The sequence below is a fragment of the Lotus japonicus genome, chromosome 5 (genome assembly GCF_012489685.1).
Source record: "Lotus japonicus ecotype B-129 chromosome 5, LjGifu_v1.2".
Classification (NCBI taxonomy): domain Eukaryota; kingdom Viridiplantae; phylum Streptophyta; class Magnoliopsida; order Fabales; family Fabaceae; genus Lotus; species Lotus japonicus.
This window is the reverse complement of record NC_080045.1, coordinates 18,737,278-18,760,097: the sequence shown is the minus strand read 5'-3', so window position 1 is coordinate 18,760,097 and position 22,820 is coordinate 18,737,278. Positions and strand designations below refer to the sequence as shown.

General features: G+C 36.1%; 1 protein-coding gene across 3 annotated transcripts; it reads right to left on the bottom strand.

The window, feature by feature from the left end:
* Window positions 1–5,262: 5,262 nt before the first annotated feature.
* On the bottom strand, window positions 5,263–22,807 carry LOC130717376 (protein TRANSPARENT TESTA 9-like). 3 transcript variants are annotated; one of them, XM_057567590.1, is made up of 20 exons: window positions 22,554–22,807; window positions 22,357–22,408; window positions 22,205–22,281; window positions 21,977–22,110; window positions 21,705–21,801; window positions 21,345–21,402; window positions 20,312–20,420; window positions 20,096–20,216; window positions 19,803–19,992; window positions 18,877–19,208; window positions 15,906–15,994; window positions 15,748–15,803; window positions 15,099–15,161; window positions 14,814–14,933; window positions 12,137–12,242; window positions 11,095–11,169; window positions 10,945–10,994; window positions 6,991–7,159; window positions 6,741–6,907; window positions 5,263–5,845 (listed from the first exon to the last, which is right to left on the bottom strand). In XM_057567590.1, the coding sequence occupies exons 1-20, from the start codon at window positions 22,604–22,606 to the stop codon at window positions 5,579–5,581; spliced, it is 2,385 nt and encodes a 794-aa protein (XP_057423573.1). In that variant the 5' UTR covers window positions 22,607–22,807; the 3' UTR covers window positions 5,263–5,578. The 3 variants fall into 3 exon arrangements, with proteins under 3 accessions (XP_057423573.1, XP_057423571.1, XP_057423572.1); XM_057567588.1 differs by having other exon boundaries at window positions 14,814–14,954; window positions 22,554–22,806; XM_057567589.1 differs by having other exon boundaries at window positions 6,991–7,147; window positions 14,814–14,954; window positions 22,554–22,805.
* Window positions 22,808–22,820: the final 13 nt, after the last annotated feature.

The following is a 22,820-nucleotide window of genomic DNA, read 5'->3' as shown; positions in this document are numbered from 1 at the left end:
GTACCCATTAAAAATAAGAGGGTATAGTACCCTTTTGTTCATTTATTACCATACAAAGGACTAATTTGCAAATTTTATAAAGTTTATTATGAAGAAAACATGACTAAAAGGTATGGAATCCTTCACTTTTGAAGGGGTACCAAAGAAATTGCCCAGATATTATTATCTGTGAGACTCAGATCGCTTTTATGACAGATTGACTCGGATCGCTTTTCTCTAGAGTGCTATGGTTCAAATGGGGTTCCCGCCATCTTGGGTTACTTTGGTTATGCATTGTGTGTCAACTGTGAGCTTCTCTATCCTCCTTCAAGGTCAACGACAATAGGATTTCTTCCCTCAGCAAGGTTCGAGGCAGAGGAATCTCCTTTCTCCTTATTTTTTAATCCTTTGTGGGGAGGTTTTCTTTACAATGCTTCAATAGGCTATGGCTTCTTCGTCATCTCATGTGATCAAAATTGCCCAAAGGGTTCTGATAATTTCTCATCTTCTATTTATTGATGATGGTATTATTTTTTCTCTAGCTAATGTGAAGGAGAAATTTTGTTTTTGAGATTCTTTCCATTTTCGAGTGGGTTTTTGGTCAGAAGATTAATCTGTACAAGTCTCAACTCTCTTGTACCTGAAATGTTCCTAGTTCCAAGATTTATGAGCTTACTCAGTTGCTGGCACAGTTTTGTTAAGGACCGTGTTTGGAAGAAGCACAAAGGTTGGAAGGGAAATTCTATTTCTCGTGCTAGGCGAGATGTGCTTATTAAGGTGGTGGTTCAGTGATGTGAACATAAGGGGGCACATGAACATTGAAAGACAAGGACCGAGAGCTCAAGGAACTAAGTGGATTAATGGCTAAAGAAAACGTAAAGAAAGCTAAGGAAGTCTTGCAACAAGTTGTAGCAACGGTTCTTGAAGTTGTTCCTAGTTCGGAGGACATGAAGTCTAAAATGGTTCATGGATCATTTCAATTGAAGACCCTTGATACCACGTCAACAAGAGATGCCACAATCTTTAAATTGTTAAATAAAGTGTTTAAATACCACGTCAACAAGAAATGCCTATTTGGACTATATAAAGGTTGCGAATTTATCTTGTTTTCTAGTTGTTTTTCTTTCATTTTCACTGAGTTTGGGTGCGCTGGATAACTCATGAGAAATGCACGAAATTTTGCAACCGTTTCAGTGTGTGAAAAATGCAGCCAATTACATTCCATTCTTCAGGCTTCACTTTCTGTGCTGGCGATTTTAATGTGTAGGTTCCTTAGATAGCTGTGTCCAATTTAATTAGGTTCAGGGTATAAATTTTCAAGTCTCCACTCTCCAGTACTACCATTGCATAGAAAGCAGAGCAGTACCCACTTAGTGCCCCCCTTCCATCTATCTAGGTGTTCACGAAAAAGAAATCATAGAAATTACATAAAGAAATCAGAGAATATTTTCCAACACAGATATCTCCCTTTCACTGCTCAATCATCTACTCCACTTTTACTTGTTTTGTGCAATGACCCATGACGTCTCATTAATATTGTGTGAATCAGTCAGTTATGAATTTCAGTCTCTGCTTGTCATCTTGAAAGAAAGTAGTTAAATAGGAACATCACAAGAAAGAAAAGGAGAAAAGAGTGGGAGAAATGAAGTAACAATCATAGAGAAAGTGATGATAATATTGGATAACTACTTCATGAGCACTCAATGAGAGAAACAGTATAAATTCTTTCAAATTAATAACTATGCGAATGTCTTTTTTTGGGAAACCAGAAGCCATACATATATACATGCGCATTTTCACAGGACAGTTGACAAGGACAAAATACATAATGTCACATTTGGAGATTAAGTGTTTATATTTAGATATCTGTTCAGTGCAACTTAACTAAACTCTTAAAAAGTGTCGCCCTTACTTTTATGCTACGTTTGTAAGCAGTTTAATTAAGCTTTTATGTAGGTATCAGCACTTATTTATAATTTAATTTGAACAACTTTTAATAGGAAGTTCAAAATCGCTTATAAGTATATCAAATGTTATTTACACAAGCTTTTCCAAACACTTGTATAAGTATGTATGTTGTAACAAGAAGTGTTATCAACACTCACATTAACCCTCTTTTCCAACATTCTCTCATTGCTTGGTTAAAATTTATGTATATCTCATTAAATTAGAAGTGAACCACACACATGAATTTCAACCAATCAAAAAGAAATTGTGTTAGAGTAAGTGTTGTTAATATTTTATTTTTCATGCTATAAAATAAACTCAAATAAATAAGTTGTTACACAGTATTATAAATCTTAAAGTGTGTTAATACTTGCTGATGCAAATAAATAACCAAACACATCCTCCATTGACTGCATCTGAATTAACCATGTATAGAAATATAATTGATACAAATTAAAGTAAGCACAGAAGATAAGCACATGGTTAGAATTAGGACCCAAAATGAATCTATTAACAGGTAATCCAAATCTTTAAACTTTTTATGAAGTGTCTTGTGGTTTTGGTAGTTTGGGAGAGTGGCTAGCCCAGGCTTCCAGTCAAAAAGTCTCATCTATCTTTGTTGGCCTAAAAAGACTAGCAAGGGCACCAGATTATTTGAACACAAAGAAAGCACTCTACTATATGCTAGCTAGAAAAGGAGTGTTTGAACGAAAGAGAAGAATATATACAACACTTACTTACAACACAATCTCTCTATCCCCACCAATAACGGCTTAGCTTTTATTTTTAAAATAAAGGATAATTGTCATATATACATATGAAAATAAAAAAGTTGATCTCTTAATCTGTTCGGAAACCATGAGATTTGAGGCAAAGTGAAAGGTACAGAAGTATCTTTTCTCTTCTTTCGCCATCAAACCTCTCCTTTTAATTTCCCATCAAACATTTGATTAGAGCTTCAATTTTAATATACCCTTAATATCATCTTTTGCTTAAAGTAAAGCGGTCTCTCATAAAGCAATATTAAAAGTAAAATATGGCATTATTTACTCAAAAGGAACGCTCATTTTATGCTTTTGCGCCTTCAAACAAGCATCTTCGACCTCTACGTGGCCATGTGGCTGAAAGCAAGTATATTGATATTGGAAGAGAGGGAAAACTAGAGAGTGAGAAAGGGAAAATGATTAATAAATAGTAATAGTAGTACTGGGCAGGATGGGCAGCTTTAAAGGCTATATAGATCGAGGAGGAAAAAGTTGCTCTAATTTTGACATGACAGCCTTGTTTATGGAAAGGTGATGGAATTACGTACCATACACTCCCTCTTTTCGCCAAAAGTTTCTTATTATTTTTATGCTTGATTAATATCTGATATTCTGCACTAAATAAACTTATAATTCACAAGGAAGAAAGCCACTACCATCAGGAATACAAATGATTACTCCACCTCGTGTTATCTGGGCACAACCGCAGAAGACAAAGCAAATCTAGGCATTTTATGATCGTCTATTTATGTATAGAGAGTACATGCATGTTTGGTTGTACCTAAAGGAAATTATTTTTATCCACCATTATTTTATCTTATTGTGATTTTCTACCATCTATCCAAACATGGAGGTATATACAATGGGATTTGTGGTAGGTGAATCTTTCAAGTGTGCCAATACTCCAATTCCAATATGACCCTTATAAACCCAATATTTATTTCTTTTTATTTTAGTACAAATTTGCAGCATTTTTAATATTACATGAATTAATTTAAATATAGAAGAAAATTAGAAGAGAAAATTCTTAATATTACAAGATTTCATCTGATTATGCATTAAATTTAGGACAGAAATGCATTCTTTAACATTCTCTTCCCATCATACTGTCTTCAATATTTTGTTTTCATCACATTCTGTTCTACTGATTGAAATTCACCTGGAATTCAGTAAATCATATAGGTTTCCCTCTGATTAGTAGGTCTCACTCCTTATTTGCTAGAAGCCACATGAATTTCATAATAAAAAAGAGTGTTAGGGAGAAACTGTTTCTATCCCTAACTAGGGATAATGTTCTTGGCCATGCTGATTCAATCACTATACTCAGTTATTCATATAATGAAACCATACATTAAGCTTTGCCAAAGTAATTCTAAAAGACTGAAATGGGAACAAGCTATATACAACAATTCAGTGGTAACAATAATTAGCAGTGTCTATGATCTGAACATGCTTCCTTCCTAAAAGACTGTCTGTTTTGGTGGAGTATAAAGGTGGAAAAGGGAAAGTAAAGAAGGTAAAAAACAAAAGGAATGAGAATATCTTTCAATAAAGTATGACAGTGAAAACTGATGCATTTTATTTTCCTCAAATTTTTGTTATACCAAACAAGTATGAAGTAAATTTCATTTGGAGTTCTCGCCTTCCCCCTTCCAATAGCCCAACAAAGTAAGTTCTAAACATATCACGCCTCCATAGAGCACAGAATACTTACAACATGCTTACAAACTTGAAATTTGACACATCCCCACTCCAAACATGAAGTTGTTTCATTTTCACTTGGTCCTTAACGCTATTTGCATTCTAGCAGAGTGGTGTAAATTTTACCCTACGGTATTTAGTAATTTAGCAAAGTTTGTTATTTTGGATTAAGTTTTCATAAATGTTAGAAAGTTTTATTTTAAAAATATTTTGAGTTATTGACACGTAGTAGCTTGTAGCAAGCTACTATCAAGTGTAGCACAAGCTCTAACTAGCATAGCAAGTGATTGACTCAAAAGAGTCTTAATAATATACTCTATAATGTATTTTTTCAACATAATTCAATTAGTTAAATTGACATGATATTTACTAAGTAATGTAGCTCTCACCCATTTGGTTCATATTGTTTCCCTGTTAGGCACTCTTTCCCTGATAACCTATTTCTCTTGCTCAGTAAAATTAATTTGGGTTTAGAGGGCAGCTAATTGGGAAATAAACGATATAATACAGGCTAAATTCACTCAATCACAGAAGTGTTATAAATAATGTGGTGCTACTTGGCATCATTTCTCTTGACATATAACAAGTACCTAAAATATTTTGTCCATCTTTTTTTTCTCTTCATCCTCATATAAATATTCCCAGGGAAGTAATATCCTTATTTCTTGATCCGATCACTGCATTTCTAATGGTGAATTGTAGATCCAGCATAACAACGAGGCAATCACACTGAAATGACAGAATAGAGAGAAAAAAAAAAAAAACCTATGCTAACCTTAACATGGAAAAGAAAAGAGTGAAAACATAGCCGCCAATAACCCACAAGGGAGTAAGATAAGCACCAAAATAACAGAATTACAGAAAATATGAGTTTACTGTAAACAATAGATTTCAACATGTAATCAGATATACATCTGTTAGAGACATCTATTAGTATATACGCTCAAGACATACTACACACTTCAATATTATTATTACATGCAGCATGCTACCCAAATTCGCTTGTACTTGTTGGAAGTAATAGTATAACATAATCTACACTAATAATATGCAAAGCTATAATCGAAATATAAAGGCACTGATGATATAAGGAAAAGTAAGAGAAGAAACAATGTGATCAATAAAAAATCAAAGAGGGAAAAATATAAACTAACCTACAATAACTCATTGTCACAACTTAAACTACCTCAGCTTTCAGCTAATCCAGGATCATTCTGAAGTAAAGGAGCAAGCACATACTCCACGGCTGATCTCTGCTTAGTAATTTCATTCAGAATAGCTAACCGAGCTTCCTCACAAGCTTTTGCATCTGTGAAACCAAGAGTCCATTTCCCATCTGCCGAGTGATCAGGCATGTTCAGTGGGTTTCCTCTTGTTTTAATTGTATAAAACTGTGGGCCAAACTCTCTAATACGAAGATGCAACCACGAGGGGTGGTCTTCATCTATCTTAGGCTGTATCAAGCAGGTAAAAAGGGCAAATGTAATACACTGAAATAAAAAACTTATGACTTGACCAAAAAATATTAGACACCAACTCACCTCCAAAACACAGACACGACATGTAAGGATTAATGGTTATAATATGACATGTAAGGATTAATGGTTATAATATGATTGTTTTTCAGGTGCTTGATATAGTTGAATTTTATAAAAGAAAAATGTGAGATACAGCAAAATTCAAGCTGTTTTAAGTATTAACAACTTTTCCTCTTTTTTCTGCTTAAAAAAATTTACATATAATTGTTAAATGAACCTATCCATAGCCCATGTGCACCGTAATAGATATGGGCTATGTTACATATAAGCTGTTTTAAGACTTAAGAGAAGAAGTTGAAATATAATAGTAAACCGTAATGCAAGTCTGCAATCTCTCTCTACTCAGGAGTAACTCCCGTGATACTTCAACATCAAATTTCATTTCAACCACTGAATCTTGTAATATTATCTCAATCACCACGCACACCGAATTTTTGATAAATTGAAACATTAATCTTATTGTCTAACATTTCCATATATATTTATATTTTAAAAAGTATATTACAAATTAAATTGGAGTTGTTTTAAATTTTTTGAAACATTGTAGACTTGATCTACTTGGTGAGAACATAATGGTTGGATTGATGAAAATTAATGTCTACAAAAAGTTATTGAACAGGGTAAGTATCACAAGAGTAATTCAGGGAATAAGTAGATCCCCCACTAGATAAATAGATAGATCGATACATACATACTCTCTGAAACAATTACTTTAAGACATGCTTGCAAGGCAGAAGGGTGAAAAGTATCCTATCCGTGACACTATATCAAGTAACACATGAAGTTATGGCTAATGGCTATATTGACTTACACGTAACCCTGCCAATGGAGCAATCGCAATCACAACTCCGTGTCGACTACGGAAAGGATGTTTCTCTGTGAGTAGCAATTTTCCCATCATCCCACACGCCACTGGTATTACATATATATCCCTAATTTCTGAATTTGAAAATGCAATTTCACACGGCATTCCAGATTCTGCAAAAGTTACGTTGGGATAAAAATTAAAATAAAAATAAAAATTGTTAGGCATATATAAGTTTAAATATAACAATGCCTACCCAAAGAAACATTGGACCCAAAGCTGGCAGATGAAATATCTGAAGCACGGATTGCAGCAGAATCATTAGTAGAAGTTGCAACAGTGTTTAACAATGCCTTCTCCACCAATACACCATTCAAAATAAATGCCTTCAGCTGTACGTGGAGAATAAAAACCTGGATACATAACTGGTATCAGACATATGCTTCAGAAACTTTAAAGAAACAATAAAATACATGATCTAATTAACATCAGCAATTAAAATCCCATTTGGATGCGGACCAAATAGCACTTATTGGAGTTTATCTAGTCATTTTTTTTAGTAGATAAGCTGCAAGAAACCTGTACTACAGTCTACAGGTGTCAAACACCTTTTTGCGGTGTCTACGGCTCTGCGCAAAAAAAAATTTCCTTCGGCTCAGAGACTTGAAGCCGATGCCTCTTGTTACCTAGACACTTGTGGGACATTGATATTAACTTTTTTAAAGTCAACCAATAAAATATCATTTATATTTTAAATTAACATGTGTGATATAGCAAGAGATGAGTTTGGATCACTTGATGAGAGTGAAATTCTTCAAGTTACTACTTTGTCATTTGATAAACTAGGGCCAGAGTCTATTTTTTACAATGATGATAATTAAAAAGGAGGCGAAAGTTGTCAGACAGATTAGTTCTTTCTTTTGGAGAGGAAGAGCTTACTTTGTAACCTGAGTCTCTTAAGTTTTTTTTTAAGCTGATCAGAATAGGGCATAGGAAGTAGTTTTTTGTTTTCTTTATAAAAAGACTAACTTGTCTCGGTTTTGGGAAGTTGAATACACACACACACACACACACACACACACATATTCTGGTGTCCGAGTCGAAGTCTGTGCATCACTGCACACGAGCCAAATGTCAGAAACTATATAAAAGTTCAGTAGTTCTTGCAGCCGAGTACAAGAAAAGGCGTAACATGAAGATCACCAAAGCCATAAGGGTGTCATGAAATATGCCAACTGCTCATGGATGCAAATTTTTTCTCCGGAAACCATTTCCATCTCTGGTTTCTAACCATCTCCACAGCTATGTCCTCATTCTGACAGGCCTAAACCTCCTTCTGCGGCAGCCACTGCTGTTAGGAACCCAGAAAAATGGAAGGAATAGACTGAAATTAACTTGTATTATTTACTGAGATTCTGGTGAAATCACCAAGAATCAATGTAGCAGTAGTTACAGATGGAAAAAGATAATAAACGAAAAGATAGCAGAGGCAAATTAGAGAGTGCCTCTATTCTCTCCCAAGTCCAAGCCTAATCCCAATTCAAGCCTACCCTCTCTCACACACAATACATGCTTATATAATCCCCAATCTCTCTCTCTTTCCCACTACCTGCACAGCTCATGCCACCTCAGCAGGTGGTTACACCTCTCGTGGGAATTGATTTGGTGCATTGCACCTCTTCTTCTTACTTCCATGGACTCTAGTAGTATTGGGCCTATACCTAACAATTGGGTTCCTATCAACTGCCCAGCCATAACTGCTGCCGTCCATAACCGTTTTCTTTCTCCTCCACCTTAGTCTCTTTCAATATGTTAAGACAGTTTTTCTGGTCAGTGCAGGCGAACATCCTAAGTTTTCTGGCCGATGACCTAAAGATCTGAAGCATCTCCTCCAGTAAGACCTATCATTGGTGGACCCACTATAAAAGAACCTTCCACGGGCCCAGGACTTGCAGCTTCTCATGGTGAATGGCAGCGGTGACAGCATAACTCCAGCTGCCACCACCTGGGTTGTGGTCACCTAGATTTTTTAGGGGGATGTTGTCCTTACTGCTTCTTATCTAATTTATCAGATGCCCACCTCTGTCCTTGATAACCAAGCACGCATTCTGTGTTATTTCCTCAAGAGACCCTACATTCCTTGACACCTCATGCTTTTCGTCGTACTTGTTTTGTTCATAATACCAGTGCTAGTCTCGATCAAATGTGCCTTCCTAGGTTACACTTGGCCTCATAAGGGTTATAAATGTTACTCCCTAGTTCTTCGTCTCTATCTCAAGGGTGAGGATTGCTCTACCCTTTATAAGGTCTTACTTTTCCATATCTCTAGTAGATATGGGATCTCAGCACACAAAAGCTAGCTCAAGGGTGAGGATTTCTCTACCCTTTATAAGGTCTTACTTTTCCATATCTCTAGTAGATATGGGATCTCAGCACACACCCCTCACGGCCAAGTAGGTTGCACTGGGAAAGCTGTGGGCCCAGGTTAATTTTGAGACAGCGGTGGTTGGTTCAATTTTAGATCAAGATAGGCTTTGATACCATCCTAGAATTTGGGTTAGGCCTAACTCTACCCCATAAGCTAGCTCAGAGGTGAGGATTTGTCTACCCTTTATAAGGTCTTATTTAGTCATATCTCTAGTCGATATGAGATCTAAATATATCTATTGCCACCGCCTCTGAGGGCGTATCATCGTCGACAACATCCCTTCTCTTTGCCACAACCAATAGTGATGAAAGCACAATGGACTCTCATCTGAAGCCAAATCCTCCATATGCTTCAGGCTTCAGCCCACCACCAGAGCTTTATCACCTTGCCGCACTTCTAAGGTTAACACTCAACTTGTAATCTTTTGCCTCATTATGTCATTTTTAGATATCACCATTTGTCTCTTTCCAATTATATGTATCCCTCTTCTTTGTCCCCTATGTTTGTTTCTATGACAATAGTTAATCCCTTAGCTCATCATGGTTGGAGATGAGATATGATAGATGAGATGTGTGCACTTCAAGGCAGTGGTACTTGGGACCTCACTCCTCTTTCCCTAGAGAAGTTTGTTTTAGGTTGAAGATGGATTTTCTGAGTGAATGTTTTTCAGTAACATTGATCAGCTTAAGGTCGCTCAAGTGGCCACAGGATATATAAACATTTTTGGTTTAGATTATGGTGACACTTTTTCTCCTATGGCTAAAATGGTCTCTATCAACTACAGGTTTTTGGCTTCAATTATTGTAGCACCTTTTCTCCTTTGGCTAAAATGACCTTTATCAAATTATTCTTGTCCATGGCTTTCATGCCCAATGTTCACTACCATAGAGCACCTTTTATCTTATACTTGCCCATTGAAATCTTGACTTTGGTAGGAATTTTCTAATAAAAAATTGCATGTGAAGCATTAGTTTACTCCATTCATTTTTAGTTTATAACTTGAATCCTATGCGTAGGGACGGAGCTAGGTTGTTCCTATAAGGGGCAGTCGTCCCCCCCCCCCCCGAGAGAAAAATATTCTATTAGAATTTGGGAGGCCTAACTCAACCCAGAAGCTAGCTCAAGAGTTGAGGGTTGCTCTACCCTTTATAAAGACTATCTATGCCATTGCCATATCTCTATTCTCTAGCCAATGTGGGACTTCTAACATATTCCTTAATAAAATAGCATATAAATGTGTTTTTCGCCCCCCTTAAAAAATTTGTACTGCATAATTTTTTCTGGTTCTGTCTCTGCCTATGTGTAATATCTTTATCAGTTTGTAATATGGACAACTTCATTCAATTTACAGGTTATTGGTTGTATAGACCCAAGATACCAAGACTATGTACCATACAGTATGATATGATCACCAATTTTCACGTCAAAATCATTGCTAACTCACCTCTTGTTGAACTTGCATTGCATGCACTTCATCTTTACACCTACTTACCCAAAACCCCTTTGAATTTCTCCTTCTTGCCACAACTCAAGTTTAGACTTTGCTCTCTTGTCTTGACTAATCAACTAGGACTATATCTATCGTTTGCAAAAAGCATATGTTGAGCACTAGCTCTTGCATGTGCCTAGTAAATATGTCCAAGATAGGAAGTACAATTCAACTTAAACTTTATAATCATTGGAAAAGAACATTTATCTCACTGTCTTATACAACTTGGAAAGGGATCATTAACAAAATAATAGAACTAATCTGGATGACAAATTGGAAAGAATAAACAACACCTTTATAGTATCAACCATCCTTTGCCAAGCATAATACGAAGACGTTTCATCTGTCATAGACATTCATTTACAAAATATCATTCAATATTCACAGGAAAATACCAATGCAGTAAAGAAGAGACCAATATGTTCATGCAAAGATAACCATACCGTTGGTTGATTGTTGGTGAAGATCAAGATCCAACAAAAATAATGGATCTTTATATTGGGAAGACTGTTCAAGAGCTGCGTGCAATATGAGGAATGTGCTTTAGAGGGGAAATAAATAAAACTCTCAAGATGTTTCATTTTTCTTACAACAAAATAACCAACTCTAATACCCAAAAAAATGAGCTTAGCTACTTCGGTTGGATCAAACAATGCAATTGGACTCCCAAAAACCAACTTCAATGGTGCAGCAAGAATATTAGTTTTCTTTTTTTACTACAAAAATATGTGCATTTTGATGGTTATAATGAACGGAATGATAGAGCACAAGGAAAAAAACATACATTTTTCTCTCCAATTAACTGGAATCAATTCATTAAATAGCAATATTTTGAGAACAACCTTCTCAAGAAGGAAACAATAATATAACATTTACAGGGAATCAACCATTGGCTAAAGATCATTCAGTATTTTGCACCCTTGGTTAGCTAAAACATCTGCCATAGAATTTGACTCTCTCAAAATATGGGTAACCTCCACATAATTTGTTTCCATTATAAGCAGGTCAATTAAATTCAGTGTGATTTGCAAAGACAAAGGATGATTAGATCTCTTATTCACCCACCCAAATGCTAGGGATGAGTTACTCTCAATCACAATATTCTGTAAGTAGAATGAGTTACAAGATACTAATTGCACCTCCTATTACAGACCTTCTAGAGAAAAACCTCTACTCTTACAATGATACTTCAAATCCTCCTCTCTCTCCCCTCACTTCCCCCCCCCCCCCCCCATATACTCCCCTGCTATTAGAACCCTCTCATTTTATAACCAACTGCCATGCTGACAGATTTCTTTTTCTTCCTAGAATATACCTTCCAGAAAGTGGGCATCTTTGGGCCTGGGTCAAGCAAATGACCCTAAACGAATTCTGCAGGTCTATCAAATATACTAGACTTACTTTTAACTAATCAAAAACCAAGTTAACCAATAAAAATGTATTGGGTTCAATCTTAAAGTGAATCATTTAATAAATATTCAATACCTCTTTTACAGCTTGCCCATTCAGTTCTCAGAGTATCTGGAATATGATCGAACCAAATTCCATCAACTTCCTTCAGAAAGCGTGTACGAGACTGATCATATGAAGTCTGCCGATGGAAACTAGAAACTATAAAACTTTAGAAATTTTGAGAGAGTAAATGCAACTTGGTATAAGTGATAAACTTACAATAAATGCATAAATCAATGCTCACTTCGTATTTACAAAACCCAAAACTAAAGATGTAATAAATCAACCACATAACAAGATGTAATGCTCATGTAGATAGAAAAAATCAAGTGTTATCGCCAATCTATGGCTTTTCTAGCATATATGCCTAACATAATCAAGTCCCAAGTCAAGGCATAGCTCAGCCTTCTTTTGTTTAAATTTATTCTATTTGATTTTATAACACATCCTTAGTCACTCTAGAAACTGGAAGTATCCTGAATAATTGATTGGTAGTTTATTGATATTAGGCTTAATCCAGTTTTTGGTCCCTAACCTTTGGCATAAATATGGCTTTAGTCCCTCGCCGGAGCAAAGGTGGGGATTGGTCCCCAATTTTTTGCAAAATAGTTGGCTTTGGTCCTTCCGGCCGGTTGGGTCAACGCCGGAGCTCCGGCAGCTCATGTGGCATGGCCACGTCAATTAATGAGCTGATGTGGATTTTTTTCTTTTTCTTTTAAAATATTAAAAAAATATAATTAAATAAAAATTAAACACAATTTTTTTAATGATGATCTTCCTCATAAAGGTTATGAACTACTAAACTCTTAAGTTCTTTAACAATTATGCAACAACAACTTCATCTCTACCTCTGTTCATCTTTATCAACATCAACATCTTCTTTACAACCCAGAATACAACAGAGAGGGAATTACAAGAAGAAAACAGAGACAGAAGTAACAGATAATAGGCTAGAAAAAATGATTAGGACGAAGCCACAAAATTTGAGCATCCAATTGCCCCAAATTACCAACACATATACATCAGGTCCACCAACACTAAATCAACCCCACGAAACAACTCCCACCCAACCAAATACTTGACAACCTTAATATGCTGATAATTCATTGCCACAAATAATCAACCGCAACACCTCAGCTTCATCAACAACGTGAACACCTTCAAGGCCTAGGATCCAAATTAGCAATTTTGTACAACAAACGCCATGAACCACACCTGTAAGAGCCATACGAAATAACCTGCACTTGCTTCCAGTGATTGCAAGTGTACCAGCGGCTGGGAAACCCACTCAAATAAAGAGTACCTGAATTCTCCACATCAACATCTTCTTCTTCACCCCCCACCTCCCACGCTCTCTCTCACCCTCACCCCCAACCCCAACCCCAATCTCTTCTCCCTTTCAGAAATTAAAATCCTTCAACCCAAAATCTCAAAACCCAGAAAACAACCTTAACCTAGAAAACCTGAAGTTGCTGCACCTTCCACATCCCAACCCAGAAAACCACTATTTTCTCTGCCATAGACCAACCCAGATCCAGATCCAGAAACACTTCCCTCACCCAGCTCTCTTCCTTGTCCTCTCACTTTGAACCTAAATCTGATATCAACCCAAAAGCTTAACCTTAGAGCCATATTTGCCTCCAAGCTTTAGAGCTTCCATCTATCTGCCTCTGAATCGTGATCACACACGGTGAAGGCCCAGCTGCTCACCAACCACGTGACCAACACCCCTGTGAAACGAAGACCGACCCAGAAATCGCACCCCAACCCAAAAATCCTCACCCAAAACAAAACCGAGAAGGAAATAGGGAGAGAAAATGATAGGAAGATTGATACATCACGCATGAAGAAGAAAGGATCTAGGGATTTGAAGGTGGTGGTGTGGTTGGGGAGTTCTAGGGTTTAGTTTGGTGAGGGAGAGATTAATTAGTGAGGTTAATTATGTGTTTTTTTAATATTTTAAATGAAAAAGAAAAAAATCCACGTCAGCTCATTAATTGACGTGGCATGGCCACATGGGTCGCCGGAGCTCCGGCGTTGACCCAAACGGCCGGAGGGACCAAAGCCAATCATTTAGCCAAAAACTGGGGACCAACCCCCACCTTTGCTCCGGCGAGGGACTAAAGCCATATTTATGCCAAAGGTTGGGGACCAAAAACTGGATTAAGCCTTGATATTAACATAGTATAGAAGTACAATATTCATATATAAGGTTTCCCAGTCCTAATCAAACGATATAGGGAAACAAACTATAACACTAAGATAACAAGGAAAAATTACAAAATAAAATCTAATCAAAACAAAATTAGTCCTAGCATATTAACAGAATTATCTCAACAAACTAAAATATATAACATATATCTCAACTCTCTCCCTCAAGCTGGATGGTAGATCATATGCATCAAGCATGTAGTACACCATCCTTGGACCCATCACGAATTTAGTGAAGTTATCAACAAGCTCCTTATAGCAGACAAAATAAGTTTTGATGATGCTTGACAGCAATAGTATGCCCATAGTTATCCACAAGTAAAATATTATCCAGCAATACTTTTGACTGCCACTCTTAAATATATGATACATCTTAATGTAAAGTATTAATTTAATCTGGCATTACTTTTGACTGGAAAAATACAAGTAGATCTCGAGGCAAGCAGATACTACAAGTAAAAGTTTGTAAGGAAATTAGCTGAAGCAGTAATATACTTACAGTGAATAAGAGGAGATTATAACCATTTAGTCCTTCTCTATGGAAGTTAAGTAGCTTTTGCAAGCACCACCCAACATGCCATAGTATCATTGCAGAGAGGGATTGCTGGAGGGATAAAACCTTCAGCAGAGCATTTAAAATCTGTCAAATTCAAATGGACATAGGAATTTTGTTATGATCTGAATGCTATATGGAACCAAATTTTGACAATGGTAATACTACACAACATATTTAATACTTATGAATAATTTGATCGAAAAAATAACATAACAACATTACATGTACCTGAGGCATAAATCTAATGAAGATACTTCCATCCACACACTTAGAAGTTGTTTTGTCATTAGTCTGCAAATGAAACAGTTAGAGAAACAAAAGAAAATGAAAGATAAAGAAAGAGAAAGAAATCATGATATACAATGCATTAAAACCAACTTGTTCAGTTAAATAATCTAGGGAAAATCACTTGGAATGAAATTAAATACAAATGAATTTAGTTGGTAATAATACCAATCAATTGATTAGCAATGTTCAGATAGTTCTTAACAAGTAACAGTTATTTTTAACCACTTCAGTAGTTACATTTTCCTAAACTCTAAATATTTTATCAATAATTCCTTTTTCGTAATTTTCCAAATAATAAGTGTATGTAACCTGAAAAAGGGATAAATACAACAAAGCATATCAACCTCGAGCGTGCCAAATTGTAAACAGTAACATAAGGCATAAAATTTGGAGATTTATGGAGGAAAAATAATCATTACATACGGATATTTCAGCCAATTTAAACTTCAAAATTTCTTGAGCAAAAAACACTTTGTTTCCAGTATACCAAATACTTGACATGATATGGTAAAAGATGTACTACAATATATGCCATTCTGAAAATTGATGATCCTGCTCAATTCATATCAATGTGATCATCAATACTTACCGTCACATCCCCAGTCCCATATAGCCCAATCATTGGAGATAAGAGACAATCAAGATCTGCAAAACTTGTATGAAAAAACAACAAATAACACATACTCAATCACTAAAAAGACAATTACCAGGCTACATAAATAAAATAAAATAAAATAAAAACACTACCTTTACTTTCTGCCAAAATAAGCATGAGAAATATGGAAGCTAACAATAGGTTGTGATCTTCAGAGAAAACAAATGCAAGTATTCCACTCCTGTAACAATAGCAATTTCATCATGTAAAATACACAGAATCATGTTAAAAAATGATCTGCCCAAGGACATGGTTCCTCCTGATGTCAGGAGCTGCAAACCCTAGTTATTAAGAACAAGTTTCTCATGAATTATATTTATATAAAACAGATAAATCACCACCAAAAACAAGAAAAGCAAACAAATTGAGAAAAACATACAATCTTCAACTATATTTGGATTTAGGGCCCTCTTTTAATTTAAGATCAAAAAGTCTGATTTTATCTTTTTAGAGATTTTATGTGAAGCAGAAGTTATTTTTCATTTGGATACAAACTCGCAATTACAAAAAGCACTTCTGTTTTAAAAGGTAGTTATAATTTTGGCTTTGTTTCCATAAGCTACTCTAAATAGCTTCTAAAAAAATCAGAAATCTGATTATTTTCAAATTCTGATTTTCTCAAAAGCTGAATGATAAGAACCTTGGGAGAACCACACCACAAAAGCTAGCTGTTGTAGTTGGAGAGCTCAAGGCCTTATAAACCCCACATTAGAATCTCATACTTCCAATGTGGGACTCAAGTCTCATACCTTGCAATGGGGTCCTAACATCCCACCACGCTCCGCAGCCCCGGCCCACGCGGGCTGGCTGTGCACTAGCCCCTTGACTAGTCCCGGGCGAACACTGCAATGCCGGCGTCACCACCCGCGCCGCTCGTTTGCAGCTCAGAGACATGGTGGAAGGCTCTGATACCATTGATAAGAACCTTGGGAGAACCACACCACAAAAGCTAGCTGTTGTAGTTGGAGAGCCCAAGGCCTTATAAACCCCACATTAGAATCCCATACTTCCAATGTGGGACTCAAGTCCCATACCTTGCAATGGGGTCCTAACATCCCACCACGCTCCGCAGCCCCGGCCCACGCGGGCTGGCTGTGCACTAGCCCCTTGACTAGTCCCGGGCGAACACTGCAATGCCGGCGTCACCACCCGCGCCGCTCGTTTGCAGCTCAGAGACATGGTGGAAGGCTCTGATACCATTGATAAGAACCTTGGGAGAACCACACCACAAAAGCTAGCTGTTGTAGTTGGAGAGCCCAAGGCCTTATAAACCCCACATTAGAATCCCATACTTCCAATGTGGGACTCAAGTCCCATACCTTGCAATGGGGTCCTAACACTGAAACAGACTCACTTGAAGTTCTCAGAAGTGATTTATTTTCAAAATAGCAGTGGTTTTTCATTAAAAAAGAGGTAATAAACAGGCTCGTAGCTTTCTCGTGCATCTCTCTAGCACAATGTTGTTAATGACAGAAAGCAGACTATGGCGGAGAGCCAAAAACCCGCCATATTCGACAAATAATGATGGCAGTGGCGGGATATCGGCCATGGCAGAGAGCCAAAAACCCGCGACGAGATTCCACCATGGCGGATATAAAATTCAAAAACCAAGTCTCTAATAAAAACATGAATTGAAAAGAGGGAAAAACAGAATACAATCCAAAGAGTTTAAGTACATCCTCAAGATATATTAACATCAATCTGACAATCAGATTATGCAAAACTGAAATGAATCTAGTGTAGTCAATCACGGATAGCGACACGATGTGTAATCATTAGTCAACAACCCCAAAAATGCTATAGTGGTATATAGTGCAAAGCGGGATGGCCGTGATGCTGAATTTTTTATACAGTTTATATAATTCATACCATATATGCATTAAAACGTTCAAAAATGATAAAAAGTACTTAAAATTCAGGACATTCATAATTAACAATAAAAAGCCAGAGGTGTCTTAAACAAAACATAAAAGTCAATACCAACAAAAGTCAATTCTACCAGAAAGTTTCGACTCTAAGACTTAAACTAAACTGCCTAAAAACATAAAAATTCAAGTAAAAGTTTCCTAGATATGAATCATCAATCATCCTCTTCTAGATCCAATTCTTCCTGTTTACCGCTTTTACTAATATCATGGTTGTAGATCTATTCCTCCTCATCCTCTTCAAACCAAACCTTTTTCATTGTGTTTCCAGAGAAAAAACCTAAAATACCCCCCTCCCATAAAATGCCCAAACATGACAAATTTTTTTCTCCAATCCCATCAAATTGTGGAGAAATAGAGCTGAGTAACGGCTGCCATTTCCGCTACTTTAGAGGCTGCAACTGCCACTACACTACACTACAACACTATGCAGCAACTAGGAGCCTTAAATGGACACCAAAAGCAAAAAACTAAGACAAACTATGACACTAACCCACAACACTTTTTTCTATAGCATTACTTCTAATATGGGGATTCATTTATGAGCCTTTTGTACACAGAATACTGAATATATATATCACGGAACTAATCTAGGTTATAGGCCACATTAGAGTACAACAGGCACAACAAGGAATCTCCTCCTATCACTAAACAGACAACAACGCCCTCCTCAATATAATGATTTTCCTACACATATATACCATACTAATTCCAAAATAGTAACTGCCACATTTAAAAAAAATGCCCTGCCACATAAAAAACATAACTGTCCTGCTAATATAAACAAACAGGAACAGTCACATATATAATACATAATTGTCTTATACATAAATTATATCTACCTATGCTACATAAATTATAACTGCCTTTTATTTTTTTCTAACATAGACCTTGAACTGCCTTTGGCCATCTCCCTTAGCAGACCCATCAGAACATGGCTTATCACAATCATTATCCTTACTGTAATTATCAGATCCTTTTAATATATAATGTTTCTTTTCTTATCTGCCACACTTCCCCATGGGTCTTCCCACAGGCACATGAAAAAAAAGTAATAGACAAAGCTGTCTCAACACTATAAAGTCTATAATGGAATTAACATGTAAAAAACAACGACAAAATATGATAGAACACTAACCTTTCTGAACAAATTGTGCCATTTGAGTCTGTAATATTCATACATGACATCAAATCTTCCAACTGAGCACCTAAATTGTCCCCATTGATCCTCTCAGCTCCATTTGACTCAGGAGCATAGCGTACAATTCCTTCCACTTCACTTAAGCACTTCAGAAAATGTTTATCATTATGGCCATCATAAGCATTCCCTTCATTCAGCACTCTCACATTTAACTTCATAAAATTATATAGGATAACACCTGCCACATTATTAATCATGCTTCTACCACCGACAACTTGAAGAAGGCAAGATACCATATATAGTGAAGTGATAGCAGATAAACCAGATCCCTGACAAAGAACATATTCTTTGAATGAGTCTATCAAGTAGAGAACATTTGAAATATCACTCATGCATGAAAAAAGCAACTGAAATGCAGAAAATTTTGCAAACAAGTCTTTTTTTAAATTCCTTTCCTTTTATAACGATTTTGTTCAATTATCGTATTATAATACTCTAGGAAGTAGTGAAGCACCCAAAATATAAGCACCGGGAAAAATTATTTAAACATGATGGTGTGACAGTTCTGTCTTGATAAATCAATAAACTGATTGAATTGACATTAAAACTACAATATTAAAAGTCAAACCTCTTCAAAAGTAAGAAGAGAGACTTTGTGGATAATTTAGCACTATGACTTTCTCCTCTTTTCAGTTACAAGAAAAGCCATACTCTCTGATTTTAGAAAAATGAAGATTGAATACCAGTTGGGGGAATTCCAGTGCTATAATACTATAGATTAAATATCACGATTTAGTAGGAACTACAACTACCACATAACCACACCATAACTAACATACTTGAACATCGACGTCATATGGTACAAAACCTAGAGAAACTAGAAGTAAAAGAAGACTAGTTTGCAGGAAACTTTATCATCTCACATTATTATCCTTTGAAGCCAATAATGAGAATAGTACAGGAAACACTAGCCCGTTCAGAAGATTCTCAGTAACCAATCTAGTTAAATGAGGCTCGCCAACATTAAGAATGTCTTTAAGGAAGTACAGTTCATCAACAATTTTATCAGATTGAAGAATCAGCCCATTTCTTCTTTTTTTAGTGTCCATCTTCCTGCTTCAATGTAGGGCAGTTAGCTTTTCAGAAGTTAGAATTACTCAAGTGCAAATATACTATAAATCATTATCTGATTTAAAAAAAAATCAAATTCTCATACCCTTTATCATGGAGAAAAGCATCTAGGCCAAAGTATAGATCTCGTAATCTATGAACTAGGTCAGAGAAATACTCTGAAACTGGAGGAGTCGATATAAATTGACAGACCATATCATCGCTAACTGTAGAACCAAGGTGAAAATAATGTAAACTTCAAAAACATATTGAGCTAAAGAGTTCTCATAAATTAAATGCAATTAAAAGAGCAGCAGTGTACCAATGTAGATGTTCAGGATTAATGCACGTATAGCTGTCTGAATCATCTTTTCCTCATGATGAGCGAATCTTAGAGCCTCGGTGTACAAGGGAAAGGAGACAACAGCATCCTGCAGTTGAATGTTGAAACAAAGAGAATCTTAAAATATTTGTTGCTGAATTCTGCTAACAAAACAAACGAACCTAGCAAATCCATCATAAATAACTAACGATGAATTATTCACTCCCCGTATCATATTCAAAAGTGGTAAAAAGGATTACCAAACCACTGATACACAGTAGGAAGCACATCTGTGATTTTAACTAATATCTTGGGCAACTAAAATATATGACATAATCTTAGCTAATGAACCTATTGATTTGCTCAAATAAGATCCTTGTTGTAAATAATTTAAATAGCACTATCGTAGCACAGAATTATGATGTATGATGGATTATGAATTCCACCCTTTATTAGGACAGATTAAGCCTTTACTTTCCATTATTGACATAACTCTGTAGACCGTAAATCACCCACGTATTTGGCACTAAAATTTCTGGGCTTCTTTTCTCATGAGAAGAAGTTGGGACCAAACACATTTTAGAAAAAAATCTCTTCAAAAAATGAGTAGCTTAATTTTTACTGTGCAAAAGGAGAAGTTGGGACTTATTTTCAAGTGCAGAAGAAGAAGTTGAGCTATGGCACAAAGAGTTTGTGAACTATTATGGATGAAGATTGTATGAAATGAGCTAAAGATAAAGTATGAAAATACTACGAAACTGTTTGTGACAAAAAATTAGCTATCAGCATTGCACATGATCCAATTCAACATGATAGGACAAAACATATCGAGATAGATTGACATTTATAAAGGATAAATTAGACATTAGTTTGATAACAGTAACAATATGTATCTTCTAGACACCGGCTGATAAATTTATTAACTTAAGGATCATCAACTGAGCACATTCAACTAGTAAGCTGGAATGATAAATAGTGCAAAGATGTTGATCTAAAAGACAGCTAACCATTACACATACAAGTTTTAACTTACACCATGAACCTTCAGTAGGAGGCAAAGTGTGTCTCTGTTTATTTTACAGCTAATTGCCCTGAATGAAGAAATGAACGGAAAATTCATATTTATTTTTTAATAAATAATAGTCATAACAAGAATGAAAGGAATATGACACAAATATCAGAATCACAAAATTTCCACGGCCCCGCCCTCCCCAATATTATGCAGCTAAAAGAATAAATAAATAAATAAATAAATAAATAAATAAAGGAGAGAAGAGGAAAGGAAGAAGGTAGTAAATATAACAGCATGTTTCCACCAACAAGCAGGGGGAACTTACAATAAAAATTTGAGAATGAAAGAGAGACACAAATGGGAGGAGGAAAGGATGACAACCTTAGAAAAGAGACATAGTATGGAGCTAGGTCTCCCCCAACAAATTTGTAGGGATGTGAAATAATGCTGTTAATGTAACCATTGCTGAAGCAATAATCTGCAACATGCAATATGAAATACCAATTTCTAATAAGCACCAGTACAGGGTTATGAATAACAGTGTTATGTGAAATAAATATATCAAGCGGATATAAAATCAAGTACGAATAAACATGCAAAACTCAGAAGTCATTGATCTTAGCCAGAGATATCAAAAATATCAACCATCTTACAAATTGCATGTTCACTATCCATGTTTTGAATCATTATGCTCAGATACTGAAGCAGCGGCGCCTCAATCTTTGAATTTCCACTGATCTTAAGTATGCGAACAAACTCTGCCATCACTTGGTGTTCCATGAAACATCTGAAAATTTCCAACAAGTCACAGCCATTGAAATTTCATCAAGAAAATACAAAAACAACATCATAAATACGAAATTTCCGAAACGAATTCATACTCAAAAATCAACGGATCTTGTCTATCGCCATAAGTTACTATCTCTACAATAGACTGCAATAAATCCGTCACAAGCTCCTGCAAGTATTGGCCAGCATAATTACATTGAGGTTTTTTTCATAGCAAACACGTCCAAATTGACTCATGAATTACCTTGTTATGCTTGTCCACAACTTTGATCTGCTGCAGTTCATGAATTACATGTCTGTAATCACATAAAATCCACAAAATGAGCATGAAAAAATCATCAGCAATGTGATTTGAAAGTTGAAACAAACAAATTCAGCAGCGGGAACAAGAAATCAGCACAGAAATTCCATTTCACATGGAACCCTAAACGATGGACTTACTTGAAGTGTTGAGCGGAGAAGCGATCGATGGATCGCCAGAACGAGCGCAACATGGTGAGGGTGAGAGAAGGAATGGGAATGAAGGGAACGATGATGAGATCTCGGAGTGGAATGTGACGGTTGAGGAAGCGGTGTTGGTGTTTTGCATGGTAGAATGGTGCAATACACAATGCTTTTGGTTTGGCTGTTTGGTAAGGAGCAGAAACTACTCAACAACCTTTCAACGTCTGAAATGCAACCAACTGTACAAAGCTGCGTCTTCTTAAA